General features: G+C 52.8%; 1 protein-coding gene across 2 annotated transcripts in view; it reads right to left on the minus strand.

Moving 5' to 3' along the window:
* IGSF21 (immunoglobin superfamily member 21) overlaps positions 1 to 20,022 on the minus strand; it is a 235,076-nt gene that overhangs the window by 4,182 nt on the left and 210,872 nt on the right. For both annotated transcript variants that reach the window (XM_032392617.1, XM_032392626.1), the window contains exons 5-6: positions 7,918 to 8,033; positions 4,605 to 5,079 (exon numbers count right to left, since the gene is read on the minus strand). In XM_032392617.1, coding sequence (XP_032248508.1) covers positions 4,605 to 5,079; positions 7,918 to 8,033 — 591 coding nt within the window. The remainder of the gene's footprint in view (positions 1 to 4,604; positions 5,080 to 7,917; positions 8,034 to 20,022) is intronic.

Here is a 20,022-nt window from a genome sequence, read left to right on the forward strand (position 1 = left end):
CTCACCCATCCATCCACCCACCCACTCATCTATCTATCCATCCATTCACCCACCCACTGACTCATCCATCCATCCATCTACCCACCCACTCACCCAACCATCCATCATCCATCTATTCACCCATCCACTTATCCATCCATCCGTCAATCTACCCACTCATCCATACACCCATCCATCCATTCATTATCCATCTATCCATCTACCCACCCACCTACCCAACCACCCATCCATCCATTCATCATCCCTCTATCCATCCACCCACCCTCTCATCCATTCATCATTTCATCATATCACTCATTCACTCACCCATCTAACCATTTTCCTTCCATCCATCCATCTATCCATCCATCCATCACAAACCTACCCATAGACCAACCATTCCACTCACCCACCCATTCATTCATCTGCTCTATACATGTAGTTCTTTATTGTACACCTAATCTGTGTCAATTACTATGCAGGGCAATGTAGGGGATACAATGATGAATAATAACAATAGCTTATATTTACTGAGTACTTACTCTGTCTGTCACTATGCTAAGCACTTTATACATATTTGCCTTATTTAATCTTCACAACAACCCAGAAAAGTACGAATTAATTATTAAACAGGTGCTTACTAAGTAACATGTTAGGGATTGTTCTGAGCCTTGCACCATGTGAACAAGGCAGGTAGAGAACCTGCCCACACGGACTTTAAATTCCAGTGGGGGAATCCAGGGAATAAAGAAACACATAATACACCTGTAGGTTGAGATAAATGTAATACCAGAAAATAAAGCAAGGCAAGGAGTTGATGGGGTCAGGAGGAAGAGGCTGTTTGAGATAGGGTGTTCAAGGAAAGACCTGAGCAAGAGGGCTTGATTATTCTAGGCAGAAAAGAAAGCCAGTGCAAAGTCACAGAGGTGGGCCCGAGCTGGGCATATTCACAGAAGAGTGAAGAGGACCCCGTGGCTGGAAGAGATGGAGCTGAGAGGAGCGATGGGTGAACACCGCTGAGATTTGGTTTTAAATATAATGGCAGTCTTACAGGGAAATGCACTCTTTTTAAGAACACAATGTGACGAATCTTGATGTGAACACCTATGTAACCACCATCCCAAACTCTAGAACATTCCCATCCCGCCAGAAGTTTCCTTTATGCCTCCTTCCATCCTCCATAGGCAAATACTGTTCTGACTTCTAGCACCAGAGATTTTATGTTCTAGAAGTTTATTTCATAAATGGAATCATGCCATATGTACTCTGCTGTCTGGCTTGTTTCGCTCGGGATAATGTGTTTGAGCTCTGTCCCCATTGTTACATGTAACAGGAGTTCAATTGTATTGATGAGAAGTAGTTCCTGGTACAAATATACCACAAATTTGTTCACCCATCTTCCTAATTATGGACATTTGGTTTACTTCTAGTTTTTATGGTTGCTGTCGTGATGAATAAAGCGGCTACGAACATTCACGTCCAAATCTTTGTGGACATACGTTTCCATTTCTCTTGGGTAAACACTTGGGAGTGAAACTACTGGGTCATAAAGTAGGGGTGTTTTTATCTTGGTAAGCAACTGCTAAGAGTCCACCATAGTGGTACTGTTTTATATTCCCAGCAGCAATGCGTGAGGGTTCTGACTATTCTGCATCCTTGTCGGCGTTTGGTATCACCAGTTTTTCCAATGCTAGCCATTCTAGTCGCTATGAAATGGCATATCTCGCTGAGGCTTTAGTCTTCATTTTCCTGGTGACTAATGATATTATGCACCTTTAAAATGCTTATTGGTCCTCTCTATGTGTTCTTTTTTTTAAATTGAGCTGTCTTGTCATTACTGATCTGTAGTAGTTCTTTATATATTCTGGATACAAGTCCTTTGTCATATATCTGTCTTGAGAGTATTTTCTCTCAGTCTGCAGTTTGCCTCTTCATGTTCCTAAAGGTGCCTTTTTATGAGCAGAGGCTCTGAATTTTGATTCAGGCTAATTTACCCATTTTCAGTTTGTCATTTGGTGCCTTTTGTGACCTTTTAAAGAAATCCTGGCCTACCTCAATGTCACAAAGCTATATTCCCATGTTTTGCTTTAAAAGCGTTATGTTGTTGGGTTTCACATTTACGCCTGTGATCTCAAATTAACTCTTATGCGTATGCGAGGTAGGGGACTGGAGTCATTTTGTCCTTAAGTATCTCTAGTTGTTCAGAGCTGTCTGTTAAAAAGACTTCTCTTTCCCCATCCAACAGCCCAGGGGCCTTCATCAAAAACCAATGGACTCTCTCTATGTGGGTCTATCTCTGGACTCTATTCTGTTCTATCAATCTATTTGTCTGCCATTGGAGCATCTGGGGTGGGTGTGTATCTGTGTCATGATCTGATTTATACTTTAAGTAGATCAATCAGGACAAAGAACAGAAAAGGACAAGAGTGGGAGCAGAAAGACCAGGCTGGGGGGCTACCGTAAGAATCCAGATTGGGACTGACGGCGCTTGGGTTGGGTGGTCGGAGAGGAAACCGTGAGAAGTGGCAGATGTGGGACAGGTTCTGAGGTGGGGCTGCCAGAGCTTAACGTTGGCTTGGAGGTGGGGTATGAGAAAAGAGCGGGAGAAGTGGGTGACTCCAAGGGTTCTGGCTCCATCGATAGGAAGAATGTAGTTGCCACCATCCATCCATCCGTGGGACCTCCTTCCATCCTCCATAGGCAAACACTGTTTGGCTCTTAGAGGGATGAGCTTGCACTGGGCATAGTCTCCTTGTGGGGAGTGGCTCATCCCGGCAGAGGGAATAGCACAGATCAGAGAGAGGCATGCTCTGGTCTTTGTTGGCCTGATAGAGTCCAGAAATAGACCCACATAGAGAGAGTCCACATGGTTGGATTCTGTGCCCCGAGGTTGTCACCCCGCCCCTCTCACAGTCTCCCTGCCAAGGCCAGAGTGCAGGGGCCCCTCCACTCCCTCGGGGCCCTCTGGTTCATAGCTCTCTCCACAGGTTACACCTACCGGCTCTGAGTGGCCTCACCACAGGCCCAGCAGGTGGGCAGTAGATTACAGTGGTGAAGAATGTGAGCCTGGGTCAGACCTGGCCGGGTGACCTAAGGGGAGGTACTCCAAGGCTGGCTCCCCTCACTTATGACATGGGAATGAGGACAGCATCTCTCACTGCCCCAGAGGCTCACTGCACAGGCGCAAGGAAAACTTGTGAGGAAATCATCTTGCATAGAGCCTGGCTCCTGGCATTCGTGAGGTCCCAATTATTCGCTCCATTCAACAGCTCAGAAAACTGATGTTCAGGGACCTGAGGCCTGAGGTCACACCAACAGACAGCAGCCAAGGGTGGATGGGAAGCCAGCCCTAGGGGCTCTACTCATCCACCCAATTTGGCCCCTGCACCTTGGTGGCCCTGCTGTGTCCCCCACTCCCCACTTCCCTGGGGTGCACACACATGCCCGTGCATGCCCATTGCCTGTCAGTGGGCCTTGCCCTTGCTCTGATGATGGAAGGTGAGATGCCCGCCAACATGGCTCCTGTCAAGGAAACAGTCTGGGATCAAGGACAGGGCAGGTGAGTGCTTTAATCTGGTTTAGGGTGCAGGTGGGAAGGGGGTGGGGCAGGCCCGCGGCAGCACCCCCTCGTCACCGTCACTGAGGTGTGAGATGTGAACTGGAAGCTCACCCCTCTAGCTGCTCTGAAGTCCTTGTCTGGTCTTTCTCGCTCTCAGTGGGGGTGGGGCAGGGCACCATCCAGGGAAGCCACCGCTTAGGCAAGAGGGGCAGGGGATGGCTTTCCTGGGGAAAAGCAGCCCAATGAAGGTTGAGGCTTCTCTGCCTCCCAGTCCGGAGCAGATTGTATCTTGAGGACGGGGCGGTTCAAATTCGAGAAAGAACAGTGGGAAGCACAGAGGGTCCAGAGAGAGCGGTGGGGGCGGGCTCTGTGTTGACAAGGTCCCAGCACAGAGCACCAGGCCTGGCTGTGGGGGCTGCTTGTGAAGTCTCTATGGAATGACAGGTGAACAGTGCTCAGGGGCAGTGCCCATGACAGTGGATTCATGAGGAGGCACAGTGAGAGGCTAAGAGCAAGACTCCAGGGCCATGCTGTCCACCTCTGAACCCTTGTCTGCTTACCTTGAGCAATTACTGGTTCAGCAAACTTCTCTGACTCTCCATATTCTTGATCCTGACTGACCAAATTCCCCTGAACTCTTGTGTTCCTGACCCTGTCCAGCAAACTCCCCTGACTTCCCCTTAACCCCACATGTTCCCCGATCCAGCTCAGCAAACCTTCTAAAGAACCTCAGCTCTGGGGGCGCCTGGGTGGCTCCGTCGGTTAAGCGTCTGCCTTCAGCTCAGGTCATGATCCCGGGGTCCTGGGATCCAGCCCCATGATGGGCTCCCTGCTCAGCGGGAAGCCTGCTTCTCCCTCTCCCTCTGTGATCTCTCTCACTCATGTTCTTGCAAATAAATAAATAAAAAATCTTAAGAACCCCAGCTCTGATCTCAGTGCCTGATGCCCGTTTGCTCCATCTCCTTCCCACGTCCGTGGTGGCCAGCAAGCCAAGGACCCCACGCCCAGGCTCCCCGCCACCCAGCTCCGCAGGGGGGCCTGCAGCACGGCACCCACCAAGTCTTACCCAGCGTGACCTCTGTCTGCATGGGCATCGACAGCGCGGGGTGCTTGACCTCACAGCTGAAGAGGGCCTCATTGTCGATCTGCGGGTTGAGCGCCCAGGTGAGCAGGGCACGCACCTCCACGGTGCCGTCACTGCCCGGGACGTGGCTGTGGCGCAGGAAGTAGATGGGCTCGTTGCTGTGGACCCAGCGTGGGAACTCGCGGCTCACCACCGTCTCTGGGATGTTCTCGGTGGTGGGCTGGAAGAGGATGCTGGGGTCCGGGGTCAGGCTACGGGCAGGGCGTTCTGTGTAGGGTCGCCCACCCCGGTTCTCGGCGTCCAGCAGGGACAGCGACCTCTGCATCTTGGTGTCATCCAGGTCACGGTGCAGGAGGCTGCGGAAGGGCCTGCTGTCCTGGAGGGGGTCAGAGCTTGCAGCCGGAGGCTCGGACAGGGGCACTGCTTCGATGGGTTCCCCATCGCGTTTAAAATAAACCTGAAATTGCAAGGAGGATGTGGGAGAGATTTTGTGGGAATGACCTGGCCCTCTGCATGGCATCTCAGAGGAACCGGCCACAGAATGCCACGTCTTCCAGGGCCTCCTTCTTCCGGGGGGACTCCCCCTCCTTCCTTTCCCTCCAGCACCCCCAGCACGAAGGCAGCTCAGGTCCACAGGGACACCCAGCCACTGGCAGCAGAGGCTGAGCCTGTCTCCGTCTTTACCAGCAGGTGAGCCTCTCTCAGCCCGTTTCCTTGCTTGTAAAGGGGAATAAGAGCACCTACTCCTGGGTCGGGGCTGTTGGATGCTTAAGTGACACAGTGTCCTGAAACAGGGGCCCGCAGCAGCCCACCTGGGATGGCCCGTGGAAGAGGCAGTAGGTGGGCGGGCACCGGAGAGTAAGTGAGCCTTCGGAAGAAGAATGAAGAGGAAAGGATCTCCGCGTGGGAGCGTTTTGGAGGTTTGCAGACCGGAAGGAAGTAAACAGGTGCGTGTGTGGGAGGGAGCGAGGTGCAGGGATGAGGCGAAAACATGGGTCTGCTCGCTTTCTCTGCTAATGGGGAATTCAAGTTCTAAGAGGCGGTATTTAATTTAATTTGCTGTCTTTTTATTTTGGTACATGCACCCAGAGGCCTGTGGGGATTGGGTGTATTTTTAAGAAATCAGATAAATAAATCGATGGGAAACAGGGAGAGAGGAGGGCAGGAAGCAGCTTTCTGAGGATGCTGGTGCAGGTGAGGGGAGGGAGGAGGATGCTGAGGAGGAGGGAGGGGAGCTGGGGGAGGGGGAGGGAGGGGGGCTGTGGGCAAGGCGGAGGGAGAGGTGGGGGTGGGAGAGGAGGAAGGGGGTTGAAATGTGGGACAGGGAGAATCTGTCAGAGTTTATAGCTCCAACGAAGAATCTCATATGCACATAACAACCTGCTTTGGAATTTTCTTTCTTTCTTTCTTTCTTTGAAAAGTGCTTCAAAAGCAGGTTTGTAATTTATACCAAAGAATTCTTTTAAGTTCTGACGTCCCAGGCAAATGTAAGATGCCTGGAATGTGGGGAATGAAGGATCTTGTGTGTGTGTGTGTGTGTGTGTGTGTGTGTGTGTGTAGAGAGAGATGTCGTTTACATCTATATCTATATTCAACCACATAGATATATGAAATTGAGTATTTTATTGCCATATCTTAAATGGCAGGAGCAGGGAGAGGCAGGGGGTGGGGAGTCTTCCCATAGTCCCAGGGCTGTAAGGAGTCTTTCTTTGTGCCCTCTGGAAAAGAAATTGTTCTTTGGAGAAAAAGACCAGCTTGTCTGATTATAGGGAGGCCAGACCTCTTTTGGGTTCCAAAGGGGGAAACTCGGGGGCCATATACACCCAATATCCTGCTCTCACCAATCGCTGGGTTTGTCTCTGCACCCCTGCCTACTGCCCCACCCGTGCCTGGGTCCACCTGCCTGTTTCTGTGTATTGGGTCTCTCTTCACCTATTTACTGCCCTGCCCTGAGATGCTGGGTCTATCTGGGCCTATGTTCTGGGGTGAAGTTGGCATGGGTCCCCAGGTCACCCTACTGCATCCTGCCTGTGAGACAGATCGGGGTCTAGAATGTCTCATCTCCCCACCTTGAACTCTCACCCTACCCATCCTCCACACCAGCCCCAGTCCCTCACTAATCCTAGTGATGTATGAAACTCACAGGTGCAAGAGTTTTATCAATTCTCTTGGAGGAGGCCTGAGAGCACGTAGCCCATGGGTTCCCAATATGGATTCAGGGAACCCTAAGGGTTCCACACAGGTGCTTCAGGGGTCAATAAGGGCAACTTGCCCTTTCTTCACTTTTAAATGTTTTATACATGAGGCTTCATGTGTTTCATTGAGACCAAACAGGTCCTGTTGCTTCTAAAAAAGCTCAAAATTTGGGGGCACCTGGGTGGCTCAGTCCATTGAGCATCAGACTCTTGGTTTCGGCTCAGGTCAAGATCTCAGAGTCTTGAGATCAAGATCTGTGTAGGGCTTTGAGCTTAGCAGGGACTCTGCTTGGGATTCTCTCCCCCCTCTCCCTTTGCCCTGCCCGACCCCCCCAACCCGGGCACTCTCTCTCGCTCTCTCTCTCTCAAATAAATAAATTTCTTTAAAGCTGAAAATTTTAATATTGTCCACTCCCTAAACCTCCTTGCAGAACCTGAGGAGCAGAGGAGAATCTTTCCGCTCAAGGTCATTCAGTGCGTGTGGCAGGGCAGGGGCTAGAACCCAGTTCTCCAGCTTAGTGTCCCCACCCTTCAAAGTGGCCATGACGATAACTCGTGCGCTGGGCTGACAGACCTCGAAGCAGTTAGGTTGAGTCTAATACGGAGTTGGCCCATTCTTTCTCTTCTCTTCCTTCTGTCCTTCCCCCTGCCTCCCTCCACAGTGGACTTGGAGCTAGAGGCCATGAACTTGAGGCCCATGTCTGTCAAGAACACTGGGTGACTCTGGACATGCCCTTTCCCCTCTCCGGGTCTCATTAGTCTCCATCCTGCTCAATAACTGGGGCAGGAGTGTGCTCGATGCCAAGCTCCCCTAAAGACCCACTGTGCAGTTCTGGGACTCCAGGGCCCAGAAGAAATGGGGCTGTCTGTGCTGGGATCTTAGGAGCAAGGCAGACACATGGACACCTGGCGGGGGGCGGTCAGATGAGTGGACAGGGTCAGACCAGGGCGGATGGTGCAGAGCTAACTTATGGAGACCACACCCTCTCTCCTTTATTCTGCAAAGTGGGTGCCGTGGTGCCACCTCCAGCTGGACCAGCCGCCGAGAAGGGTGGTCCGGCAGGGGCTGAGGAGGAACTGGGCACTCCAGGGGTACTCACCATGGGCGCTGGTTTCCCGCCGGACACGATGCAGACCAGCGTGAAGTTCTGGGCTTGGTAGCGGCTGAAGGGGGCTGGCATGTCCGCGGCCAGCACTTCGATGGAGGTTGGGGGAGCTACCCAAGAGGGAAGCACAGCAAGACAGAGGTTTAATGAAAGATTTGGGAAGAGTTCACTGACGACCTAAGCCTGAGGAAGTGACGCTGTGACCTGAGGAAGCAAAGAGCAGCTGGAGGACAAGTGCGGCAGGTGGAGGGAACCGCACGTGCAAAGGTCTGCCGCACGTCGGCCCAGGGCAGGGGATGGTGGGAGGCAGGCCGGGGCAGCGGGCGGCTGGGGGGGTGCGCAAGGAGCTGGGGATGGGATGATGTGGTGCCCAAGGGGGCCCGGGTGATATGCAGGGTGTGGAACAGAGCAGCTGATGGTCGGTTAGCGCTTGCAGTGGTATGCTGGGGCCAAGTCCTACCAGCTCATGAGACCCAAATGCGCCCTTTTTAGGACTGTTGTCAAGCAGTTGATGGGCAGCTGGTAGCCTGAAATCGGCCACAGCAGGCGTCTTTACACCATGGAAATTGGCCGCCACTACAAATCAGGGCTTTCTGTGTGTTTCCTTCTTCTGCCCCAGCTCCCAGGGCGGGGGTTTCCCAGCACACCACTGGTTATGAGTTTTCTCCTTTGTTCTGAGAGGAGTGGGGAGCCATTGAAGGATTTTAGGCAAGAGCAGCGACACAATCTGAGTTGCATTTTGGAGACTGAAAACACAGAGGGTGACTCAGGATAGACAGGCTGGCCATTTAGAGCAGGATGAGGACAGTAGAGAGAGTAGATGACTTTGAGAGACATTTAGGGCCAAGAGCTGCTTCTTTCCTTTCTTTCTGGAAGTTGGCTTATTTGGGCTGGTCCCGCCTCCCACCGGCTCACTCTGCTCTGCTCACCCACCACCCCTGGCTGATGCAACAAAGCCAGAGCTCCTGGGCACCGGGGGGTGTTGGAAAGGACACAGACAGAGCCATCGGGAACTCCTGGGTCCAAATCCCAGCCACGTCACCACACCTATATGTCCTTGGGCAAGTTACCAAAACCGTGAGCCTCAGTTCCCCAATTTGCTAAATGGGAGTCAAACTGGGCAGACGTATGTGAAGGATGGGCCAGGTACTAGATGTGAAAGGACTCAGCGCAGGGTAGGCATCTGCTCTTCTCACGGTTCCCACTATAATGTCCCCAGCCACCTTGTGTTCAGCCAGGACAGGAGCTAGAATCTGAGAACTTCACTTGGGAAAGACTGTCCGTTTTGGCTTATCCAGCCTTGGATCGAGTGCAGTGGGGGAAGCAGGGAGAATGGATTGCCGTGGGTCTTTCCTTCCTGCAGGGGGTTTTCACTCTAGTTAAGTTTAATTAAGTTCGACAAACATTTCCTGACACCTACTCGGGGCCGGGCATGGCGCCCAGGCACCCGCAGTAGGCACCCAGCAATGAAACACAGTGACGAGAAGCCCACGGGCTGGGGTTGGAGGGAGGGATGGTGACAGCCGCTGGCAACTCTATTTTGAGGTCCTAGTGAAACGAAGCCAGGTATGAGCCATTCATTCATTCAGGCAACAGCCCGTGCTGTGCTATTGGCAAGGGAAGCGGAACGAACGGGAAACAATGAGAGAACAATAGATGCAGAATTGTAATTAAGTGTAAGATTGTAGGAAACAGATGGTAAGTGGGGTAGGAATTCGGAGAGGGGAAACATACACCGGAACACGTCCATTACCCAGAAGTCCCAGAGTCTGCAATCTAACTTTTCTCGAACTCCAGCAAAACACCTGGGGCCCTACCACAAGAGCCGACGATTGGCCAACACTTAGGAGCCAGGAGCTGTTCTAAGGTCTTAGCGTGGGTGAATTCATTTCATCCTCCCCATCAGCCTAAGAGGTGGGTTTATTTATTCCCTTTTTACAGATGGCAAAGTTAAGAGGTGCAGGAAATCGCCAGGGGTTCACAGAGTCAGGATTTGAACCCGAGCGCCCCGACTCTGACATGAAGCTGTGCCACCTCGGTCTTTGGAAAGAAGAAAGGAGCTCGTATTTACCTTTAGCCTTAAGTGTGCACATCTGAGCCGCAGGAACACGCATTTACTGGCACAGCTCAGCCTTCATGGATGCCTTGTAATGCAGATCCCTCCGGAGCTCTCCGGTAGGTGGCTCTACTTACCTCGGCTACCGCAGTGACGAAGGGACCGTGCCAATTCGAGCTGTAGCATAAAACTCTGGTACCACTCGTGGTGTACGTGCAGGTGTAAGTATACCCTGCAAGAATCCTACAGGCTCAGAAATGGCAGGGCCACCTTCAATGTCACTCATTCTTTCTCACTTTCATCAAGACCCTTAGAACCTTCCTTATAGGACGGCTTTGAGGAGCAGATGACAGGATGCTTACAAGATGCCTGGCAGTGCAGTGTGATTTGCATCACCATGATCCGGGAGGTGGTACAGGGCAGGGGTTAAAACTGTGGGCTGTACATCAGACTACCCAGAGTTCAAGGACCAGCTGTACCACTTACAGGCTGTGTGACCTCGGGCGAGTGGTTTGATCTCTCTGAACCTCAAGTTCCTTATCCGCAAAATGGAATTACACGGTACTTGTGATGATTGGATGAAAGGTGTTTTGAAAATGCACCCAATACATGTCAGTTGCACTTATTAGCAGGGTTATTTACTAACATTCTTTCCTGAGGCTCCTTGCTATTGGCCCAGAGAATAAAAGGTCTCTGCCTTTGGGGCACCCACAGTTTAGTGAGAAGACCAGAAGATGCCCTGGATTGACACCTTCCAACATAATAGTCAACTCACCCCATGTGGCTGTTGAGCACTTGAAATGTGGCTTTTTTGAGATCCTCTGTGTAAGGCTAAATACGCACTGAATTTTGAAGACCATTTTAAAAAGAATGTTAAATATATCACTAATATTTTATATTGATATATAAATTTCAATATAAATTTTATATGGTAAAACTATGTTTGGGCTCTACTGGATGTAATAAATATATTATTAAATTTAATTCACCTTTATATACTTTCTCAATGTGGTGATTAGGAAACTCACAATTACAAATGTGGCTTGCATGATGTTTCTACTGGATAACACTGGTCTAGACCTTCCATTTTACAGGCAAGTAAACTGAGGCCAGAGAGAGGGAGAGATTTGCCTACAGTCACACTGTAAGTCAGTGGCAGAGCCTAGACTGGCACTCAGGACTTCCAAATCCTGGCCAGGGTTCTTTGCAGAGCACGAACGCCCCCTTTTCCCCCCAATGCACACACACACACACACACCCCCACACATCTGTGCGTGCACACATCCCCGTTCTGGAGATCTGCACCCACGTCACGCAAGCTGCCCACGCAGACCCTGATTGGGAGATGTGTTCCGGTCCCTCGTTATATTTCTGAGCAGGTGTTAGCAATATGTACAGTTAATCAAGCTCATAAGAAAATAACAGATTTCAGTTGTATGGACGATGACACAGCAGAGCTGCTAATATCAGCGTGGACAGCCCCGGCTTCCCACACTCTCCCCATCAACATATTCCTCAGTCTCTGTGTCTCAGGGAAATGTCACTCTGCATCTCGCCTCCTGTCTCCTGGTGGAGGGTTCTGGGTGCAGGCAGTCAGGGAGCTGTCTACACCTGGGAGCCCCTGGCTGTTTATGGATTCTTCCATGCACACATCACATCATCCTTTCCCCCTCCTCCTCCCCTTCCTGTCTCTGGACTAAGTACAGCACTCCTTCCCCCTGCTGCATCCTCATCCCCGCCTCCCTCTCCACCTCCACCCCCTTCCCCACTTGTGCCCCTTCCCATCCTCATCCCGGTCCTCACTCTGTCTCCCCAATCCCATCTCCATGCTCATCTCCACGCCCATCCCTCTTACAATCTCTGACCAAGGTCAAAGCAAGCACCCCCCCCCATGTGCCCCATGCCTGGGATAGATCCCGTGGCCCCGGGAACAGTGTCCAGTCAAAGGCAGATGGCCAGCTGCAGGCACGGGTATAAATTCCATGCAACTTCCTGGACAAGAACAATCCCGAGTTCCATGCTGGGCTCCAGAACTGGCAGTATAAAGCCGGCCACCGGGCCATGATCCCTGTGGCATATAATGGCAAAGAATCAACACAGACCCCTGGCTGGTCGGTCTCCCCCTCCCCCACTCTTCTGCGACATGTCCAGTGCACCCACCAAAAGCGTCTCATTGCGTGGACTCTGAAGATGTATCTTCCGAGGTCTCTGTGCTGGTGCAGTGCTCTCCTGGGGGGCGGTGGCGGGGGGAGCGCCCACTTGCACCATTTACCTGTAATGACCCTCCTCAGGGGAGGAGACACGGAGCAGGCATATTTGGATTGGGGAGGGGATACATGGCAGCAGTCCTGGTGGTGAGAATCTAGACTTGAGCAGAGCTTCAGAATTGACAAGCCGCTTCCAGACACACGGCCAGCCCTGGGCAGGGGGAAGCCCCTCAGCTCTACACATCCATGGTCAAACAAAGACCACACACCATAAAACACCCCTGAATCCCCGGACCCCAAGTCAAGCCAGCCAACTTCCCGGTTTCGTTTGACTTTGTCTTAAGCAGAGAGGATTGCGCCTGGAAGTTTCCTGGACCGATTTTTGTCTAGCGTCAGGAAAGGTAACACAGCTCCCCGGCTGCCTCAGCCAACCTCTGCTGCCCCATTCCTCAGCCAGCCCGGGAGGGAGGGCCTGCGGTTGTTTTATTCTTGACAGTTAACATCGACACAGGGAGGTAATGGTCGGGTGATCAGTTTTATGAAATTAACTCTGAAATATTGCCTGTCTTTTATCTTGAAAGCAGAACTTTGTTTTGGTCATCGTAACTCACTTTGAAGATAATGTGATGGTTCTTGGCTCTGTAAATCATCCTGTGGCCTTTGAAATTTGGGAACACAAACCTGTCCTTCCACAAACCCCAGCAGGCCTGTGTCGAACTGCATCTACTGGAGTTAAAGTCTCTCCCCACCCGTGAGGTCCTCCCCGGCCCCCGGCTCAAAGTCACACCAAGGGTCCAGCGCAGGCTCTGTACCAACATCCCATGGGACCATGGGCAAGTCCACTGACCCACCAGGCGCCAGTCCTCCCATCTGTAAAATGGGTTCAATAAAACATACCCTGCTAACGTTTCCGCTTCCAGGATTGAGAGGAGAAGCAAAAGAGAAAATGGACACAAAGTGTCCATAAGGACAACAAAGTGCTGTACAAACAGAAAGGATTATGCATATGACCCCTTCGACTGCCCACACCCCTCCCTGGGCTGAGGGAGCTCCTTTCCCTTCCAGGAGTGGCCCGTGTCTAGAGGAGGGGATCGCCTCTCCTATTCCCTGGGTCCCACGGTGTGATGGTGAGGAGCACACTCCTGCTCTGGGTGTCATTTATCATGGGGTGGTAATCAATTAGATTTGGGGAGGGGTGGGGGAAGAAAAAGACAAGTTCAAAATTATATTATTTGCAAAAATCCATTCTTTCCTCTCAGCATGCCTGCTCTATTGACTGCCTTCCTTTCAATCAGCAACCATCATTATACGGCATTTCCAAAAAAAAAAAAAAAGAAAAAAGAAAGCCACCTTCAACATAGAAGTGTCTGTGCATGAATATAAATGCCCCTCCACATTCTCTATTTTAATTTCTTCCCTTTTTTGGGGGGTCCCCCATTTCAGTTTCTTTCTATCCTCGCTACCGGTATCTCCCACTTCCATAAGATGCCGCTCAAAGGAGCACCTCCTCCAGGCAGCCACCCTGCTCCAGCCACACTGAGCTGCCCAAGGTTCCTTCCGCACCTCGCTCGCCTCCCCTGTGCCCTGCACAAATCAGTCCTTCTGCTGGTTAACTCCGCCTCTTCCTTTAGGGCTGGCCTCAGGTGCTGCCTCCTCCAGGCAGTCTTCCAGGACTTCACCAGACTGGGTTAGGGCTTATCCTCTGGATGGCTGGAGCATTCTGCTCTTGTCATTCACACTGGTGCTTGTCATTCTGTCCTGGGTCCACGTGTGTTTCTCCACGAGACTGTGCTCCCTGAAGTCTGGAGCTTTGTTTTTCTTCCACCTAACCTCAGAGCTAGCATGGGCCTGCCACACAGGAGTTCAAGTTCAAATCCTGTTTCCTTCCTTCCTTCGTCAGGCACATAGACCGTTTGTGGAAGGAATCCCATGAGACCTTACAATGCTATGGACCCTGCCTTGCCTTGACCAAGGCCATTACCCCATCACCATGCTCCAAACACACTGAGAATTTGGGGGGGTGGTCCATGAACACCCTAAGCTCCTTCAAACCCCAGGGCCTCTGCATTTGCTGCTGACTTCTGCTTAGTTTTTTGCATGGTGGATCTTGCTCATCTGTCAAGTATCAGCTCAAATGTCACCTCCCCATCTAAGCTGGGTCCCCCATTTATTCTCTGTCATAGCACTCTGCCATTTCTTCACAAAGCACATCATAATGTTCAATTATTTCATATATCAGTTTGATTCTGGTCTTTTTCTCTGACACCCCCGCTAGAATGTGAGAACCAGGGAGGCAGGGGAGCTTTCTGTCTATGGTCACATCCCAAGCGCCGGACACACAGGATTTGCTCAAAAAATATTTGTCACATGAATGAGTGAAAGAGTGGGGAGAGGGACCCAATCTATGGGGTGTGCCCTCCCATCCCTGCCCCATTTGGAAAGGGCTGAAATTTCTGGCCCCTCCCAAGACCCTCCCTCTTAGCAGAAGCCCGAGGAGAAGGAGGCAGACCCCACCCATGGGAGGGGGACTCCAGCAAGAAAAAGAGAGGGGAAAAAGCACAACTCTTTGGTTTATGGGAAAATTAAATATTGAACTGAGTAGTAACAACAGCCAAGGGAAAAACAACCTGACAAAAAGCCCCCAAATGGAGCCACCATCAGTGACAAGAGAGATAAATGCAGCATCTGGGCTCATATGGGCTGCAACGGGCCCGCTATGTGGCAGCCGCCGAGCTGAGCCCACCGCCCCCTCCAACTTGACAGGGCTGCCCAGGGGCTGAGGCAATGGTGAGGGACCTGGGTCTAGGTCATCAGCAGTGTGGGCGGCCACTGCCTGGGACCCTCCCTGCCCGGGGATGGGGGGGCCCTTCTGAGTGGACAGGGGTCACGGGGGAATCTCCGGCGGCTGCAGGCATAATCCACCCGCCCGTTTCCCCTCGGCGGGAGCTCGCTGCCAACACCCGTTCACCTGCCTCGCCCCTCCCCTGGCTGGTATTGCGCTTTGGCAGTGGTAGAAGGCGAAGTTAACAACCCCAGCTGGGGGCTCTGGCTGACTGCTCTGGGGGAGCGGTGGGGGGGCGCAGCATGTGAAGCGGAGAATTGGTGAGGCTGGGCAGAGCGCGCTCCAACTCCGGTTACTGCTGATAGAGAAATAAAATCCCGCACACACACTCACACACACACACACACACATACACACACTCAAAGGGGTGGTGGTGGGGAGGCCAGGCCACAGGTTTTAGTGTTGGATCTGGATTTGTATTCTGGTGCAAAATAGTAGACTATACCTTTAACGTGGTGGCTCTCCAAGTGTGTTCCCTGGGCCAGCAGCATCGGCCTTACCTGGAGCTTGTTGAACTTCCCAAGCCCGCTTCTAGACCTGCTGAATCAGAACCCGGGGGAGAGAGGGGGGATGTGCAGGGGGAGGGTCCAGCCATCTGAAGCCTTCAGGGAGATTCTAATGCAAGCTCAGTGTGAGAACCACTCTTTTTGACTTTTGTGAGCCTCCGTCTGTTCACCCCGAAGTTAGGGGTAATAAGATCCACTCGGTGGTGGTGTTCTGGGCACCAAGGACTTGGTCCACAGTAGGTGCTCAGTGAACGGTGGAAATAATTACTGGCTGGGAGAACAAGACCCAGGGGAATGAGTGAGCCTCAATCGGCTGCTCCTGGCCCAGCACACAGGCCAAGGGTAGAACTCTCTGGAGACTCCAGCTCTCTGCAATGAGTCAAAGGACCTCAAATCCCCAAAGGCCCCCCGCCTTCACAAGCAGATCAACTTTGGGTTCATGCCTTGATTGGCTGCTTCTCAGTGCCCCCAGTTTTCTGATTGGCCTCCTAGGCCGCCAGTCCCATGTGGGCCCTCCCCATGCCTGGGGGTGCCTGGCTGGAGGCAGTCTGCCCAGCCGCCTCTCTGCAGCCGCTCAGCCCCTCCACGCCATTGTCGTTTATGTGGTAATAGAGCCAATGTGTTCAGGCCCATGATAGGTGCCATTTCTGCAGAGAAGAAATCTATGGGGTGTGACATGAATCTGTTTTAAATAGCAGCAAGGCTGGCTATTTGGAGGATGTTTTCAATGTATCCCAGAGGTATATATTACACACATGGGTGATTTCACCAGGTGCCATATTTGCAGCTTTATGAAAGATGCCCGCAGAAGCCTGCGGAAGCCTGGGGAGGGAGGCCCTAGTAAGTGGGGAAGCACATTCAAGATCTGGCCAGGGCCAGTGGCACCCAGCTCAGGTTCTTCCGGCTCAAGTTCAAGTTCAGCCTGCTTTATACTTTTCTCCCCCCACCCCACACCCACCGGAGAGCAGTGGGCTGGAGCTTGGAGACCTCCCTTTTTCCCTCAGCAAAACCTCTGTCCATTCCAGCAGAACTGAACTGAACACCAAGCACTGGGGCCTTTGTGTTCTGGGGCTCAGAAGAGGGCTCACCCTTGACCTTGCCCGCCCAGGGCCTGGGGCACCTGGCCCTGAAGTACCACCCTCCTGTCCACAGTCAGTGCAACCCTTAGGCTGCTGCTAGCTTCCTGGTCTCATCCACAGAGCGAGGATGACACCGGTGTCATCGGTCTATGCGGGGCGCTTGTGGGGACTGAAGAACATGGCAGGTGCCACCCCAGCCAAGCTCCCAGCAGAACCCCAGCTCCTGCACCCTGCCCATTCACACCACCCCCCCCAGCTCAGAGCCCTCTTTTCCAGCAGGAGATTTCTCGGGGGCCTCTGCAGCCGAGTCTCCCTGCTCTCTTAGCATCTCAGGATTGATTTCCTGAGTCAGAGGGCAGGGAAATCATTCTTGCCACTTGCTTCTCATAAAGCAAATTCTGGAGGGGAAACAAGGCGGGAAGGGAGGGGAGGAGCTGTGGAGAAGGGGCATTTGGTGGGATGGGGACTGTGCATGTTTTCTCTCTGACATTTTATGATGAAAATTTTCAAACCTAGGAAGAAGTTCAAATAACTGTCCAAGGACCATTCCCGAACCCACCGCCTGGGTTCTAGGATGAACATTTAATTGCACTTGTTTCGTCGCGCATCTATGAGATGGTGTCTTTTTAAAGAACTGGGAGAGGCAGAGTCAAGCTTCATTCCCAACAGGACCAACTCTTGGCCGGGGTGGAGGGGCTTGATTTGGGGGAGGTGGTCTCAGAGATCTGGCACACATGGCCTCTCCCGCTGGCCTTGCTGGGGCCCCATCTCTGACCCATCTAACCTCATCCCTCACCAAGTTCATCCCACCTCGGTTCTTTCATCTGTAAAATGGGGATTGCAAGAGTACTTAGTCACAGGCGTTAGTACCTAGTCACAGTACCGATGAGTCACAGGGCCATTGTGAGGATGAGCTGAGCTCACGTTTGTGAAGTGCCTTGCAGGACGCCTGGTGCGGGTGAGCCCATATTCCCACTGGCCATCCTATTTGTAAACAGCAACCTCCATCCCTGGCCTGGAACAGCGGCTGACCTTTGCCGGCACTTCTCTCTCTGGCCACTGGCCTGGGAGCTCCTCGTGTCAGGGATGCGGGTTCGTCCTGCTGCAGTTCTCAGCCAGTGTGTGCTGAGTTGATGTTTGCAGGGGTGACTGGGGGGGCGGATTTGCACCCGGAGTTGAGGGCCCACCGGGTCCCCAGGCACATAGTGGGTGGGGGTGAGGGTGGGGAGGGCACTTGCCCGTCATCTGTGCTCATGGTGGTCACTCTGGGGCATGGTCCATGCTAAATGCTTTAATGCATTAAAGCCCCCACAGAACCCAGGAAGGAGGGGTAATTATTCCCATTTTATGGAGGCAGAAACTGAGTTGTTCAAAGACAGTGATCCACTGCTGTTCGGCCGGCAAGGACCAAGGCTAGCTCTTGAACCGTGTCTGGCTTAAGTGCTCAGCCCAAGCTCACGACCCTGCACCGCCTGGCCCTGCGTCTCACGTGCTGTGGGCTTTCTCTCAAAGCATCGGTTTCCTCTGCAATGCAGTGACAGGGCTGGACCCCGTCACTGCTCACATCCGTGGCTCTGAGTGAGGCAGGTCTGGAGGGAAGCTACAGAGGAGGGTTCAAGGTGACCAGCTGTGAGGCAGTGGGACTGGTCAGCAGAGAAGGGCCAGCCCCACCCCCTTCACGGGGATCCTCAGGAGTCGGGGGCTGTCCTCTGACGGGCCTGGGTTGTGTCTGCTCCCAGCCTATGAGGCTTAGCCATGTATCACCTCCTCTATGAAGCTCTCCTGATGCCTCCTCCTGGAGGAGACCCTCCCCCTGGGAACTCCCACATCCCTCAGCCTGCACCCTAGCCCTCCCCCTGCCCCCCAACATATTTTCCTCCTGCTGGATTCTGGAAACCTGTGCTCTTCTCTGGCTCCCTCATCCTTCAGGGACTCCTGCGGAGCAGACACCGGGTCTCATATCCTTCCATTGTCCCCAGAGCCTAGAGGTCAGGCTCCGGATGCAGAGACGGGGCTGAGAATCTCCATGTGTCACTCACTAGCCACAGGATCGCGGGGCAGTGGCTTCATCTCTCTGAGCCTCAGGCTCCTCGTCTATAAAATGGGGAGAACTGCAAGCACTCCCTCAGCAGCACGTGTGGGCATCAAACAGGAGAAGGCTCATAAGGCACCTAGGACAATGCCTGGCACGTAATAAGCCCTCAGTCAGTGCTAGCTTTTGCCGTGAAGATGATCGTGATTATTAGGATTATTTGTTTTTAAGATTATCGCTCCCAGGGAGTGAGTGAGGTAATCCTGCCTCCTCAGCGACAGATGGGGAAACTGAGTCCAGGGGTGCCCTGCCAGCTGGCAGCAGAGACAGGACGGCTGACTCCCAGGCCAACTCACCCTGGTGTGTGGAGTTGGTCTCAGTTTCCCCTTCCGTACAGGAGGTGGTGGGATCCCTTCGATCTCCCCAGAAGAGGCTGCGGGTGCCAGACACTGCTCCAGGGGCCGGCTCGCTGGTGCCCTGCCCTCCTTCCCAGCCTGGATACAGCTCTGTTAACACTTGTACCCTCAGACTCATGCCTGCTCCTTAAATCACTGGGCCTGAGGCACTGCAGTTTGAACAGCCACATATCACTTGTAATTAAGGGGCCTGTCCCAGGGAGAGGAAGTTTGCCTTCTGCCAGAGACACTAAATCCAGCTCCCGGTGGTGGAGGGGATAAAGCATTGCACTGACCTAACACTTGTCAAGGTTTAATGATGCACCTGCAGGCCGGCTCTGGTGAGGCCCGGGAGGCTGGAGCCGAGAGGGGCAGGTAGTAGGTGCAGAGAGGCAACCGTGGGACAAGAATGGAGCCCCCTGGTCTGTGGGACACCGCAGGTCACGGGAGCAGGTGACAGCCTCAGGGGTGGGGGGGCGGGGGAAGGTGGCAGCCTCAAGAGGGCACAGCGGGCCATTCTGTGAGAGGCTATACGGAGGCTCTTTAGCCAGGTGGTCTGGGTTTGAATACAAGCTCTGCAACTCGCTTGCTGGGTGACCTTGGGCAAGCTACTTAACCTCTCTGGGCCAGGTTTCTCATCATCAAAATGGGAATGATACAGGTACCTACCTCCTAGAGTAGTGAGGATTAAATGAATTAATATATTTAATATATTGGAGCCAGGTTTGGCACCCTGTACCTGCAAAATTCACCTTTACTCTAGCACATACCCTGGCTGTCCCACACGAAGAGGAATCTCTCAGTCGTTCCCCCAAAGCAAGCACCCGCACAGCGGGGACTTACAATGTTGGTTGAAGCGCGAGCAATGAATGGGCGGATGGTCTGCTTCCCTCACAGAAAGCCTGGTGACACTAGCTCGGTGGCCCTACGGACAAGATGCACACACCAATACACGCTGCTCGACGAAGCTGCCTGCCCCTTC

The sequence above is a fragment of the Phoca vitulina genome, unplaced genomic scaffold (genome assembly GCF_004348235.1).
Source record: "Phoca vitulina isolate PV1807 unplaced genomic scaffold, GSC_HSeal_1.0 scaffold2, whole genome shotgun sequence".
NCBI classification, from domain to species: Eukaryota; Metazoa; Chordata; class Mammalia; order Carnivora; family Phocidae; genus Phoca; species Phoca vitulina.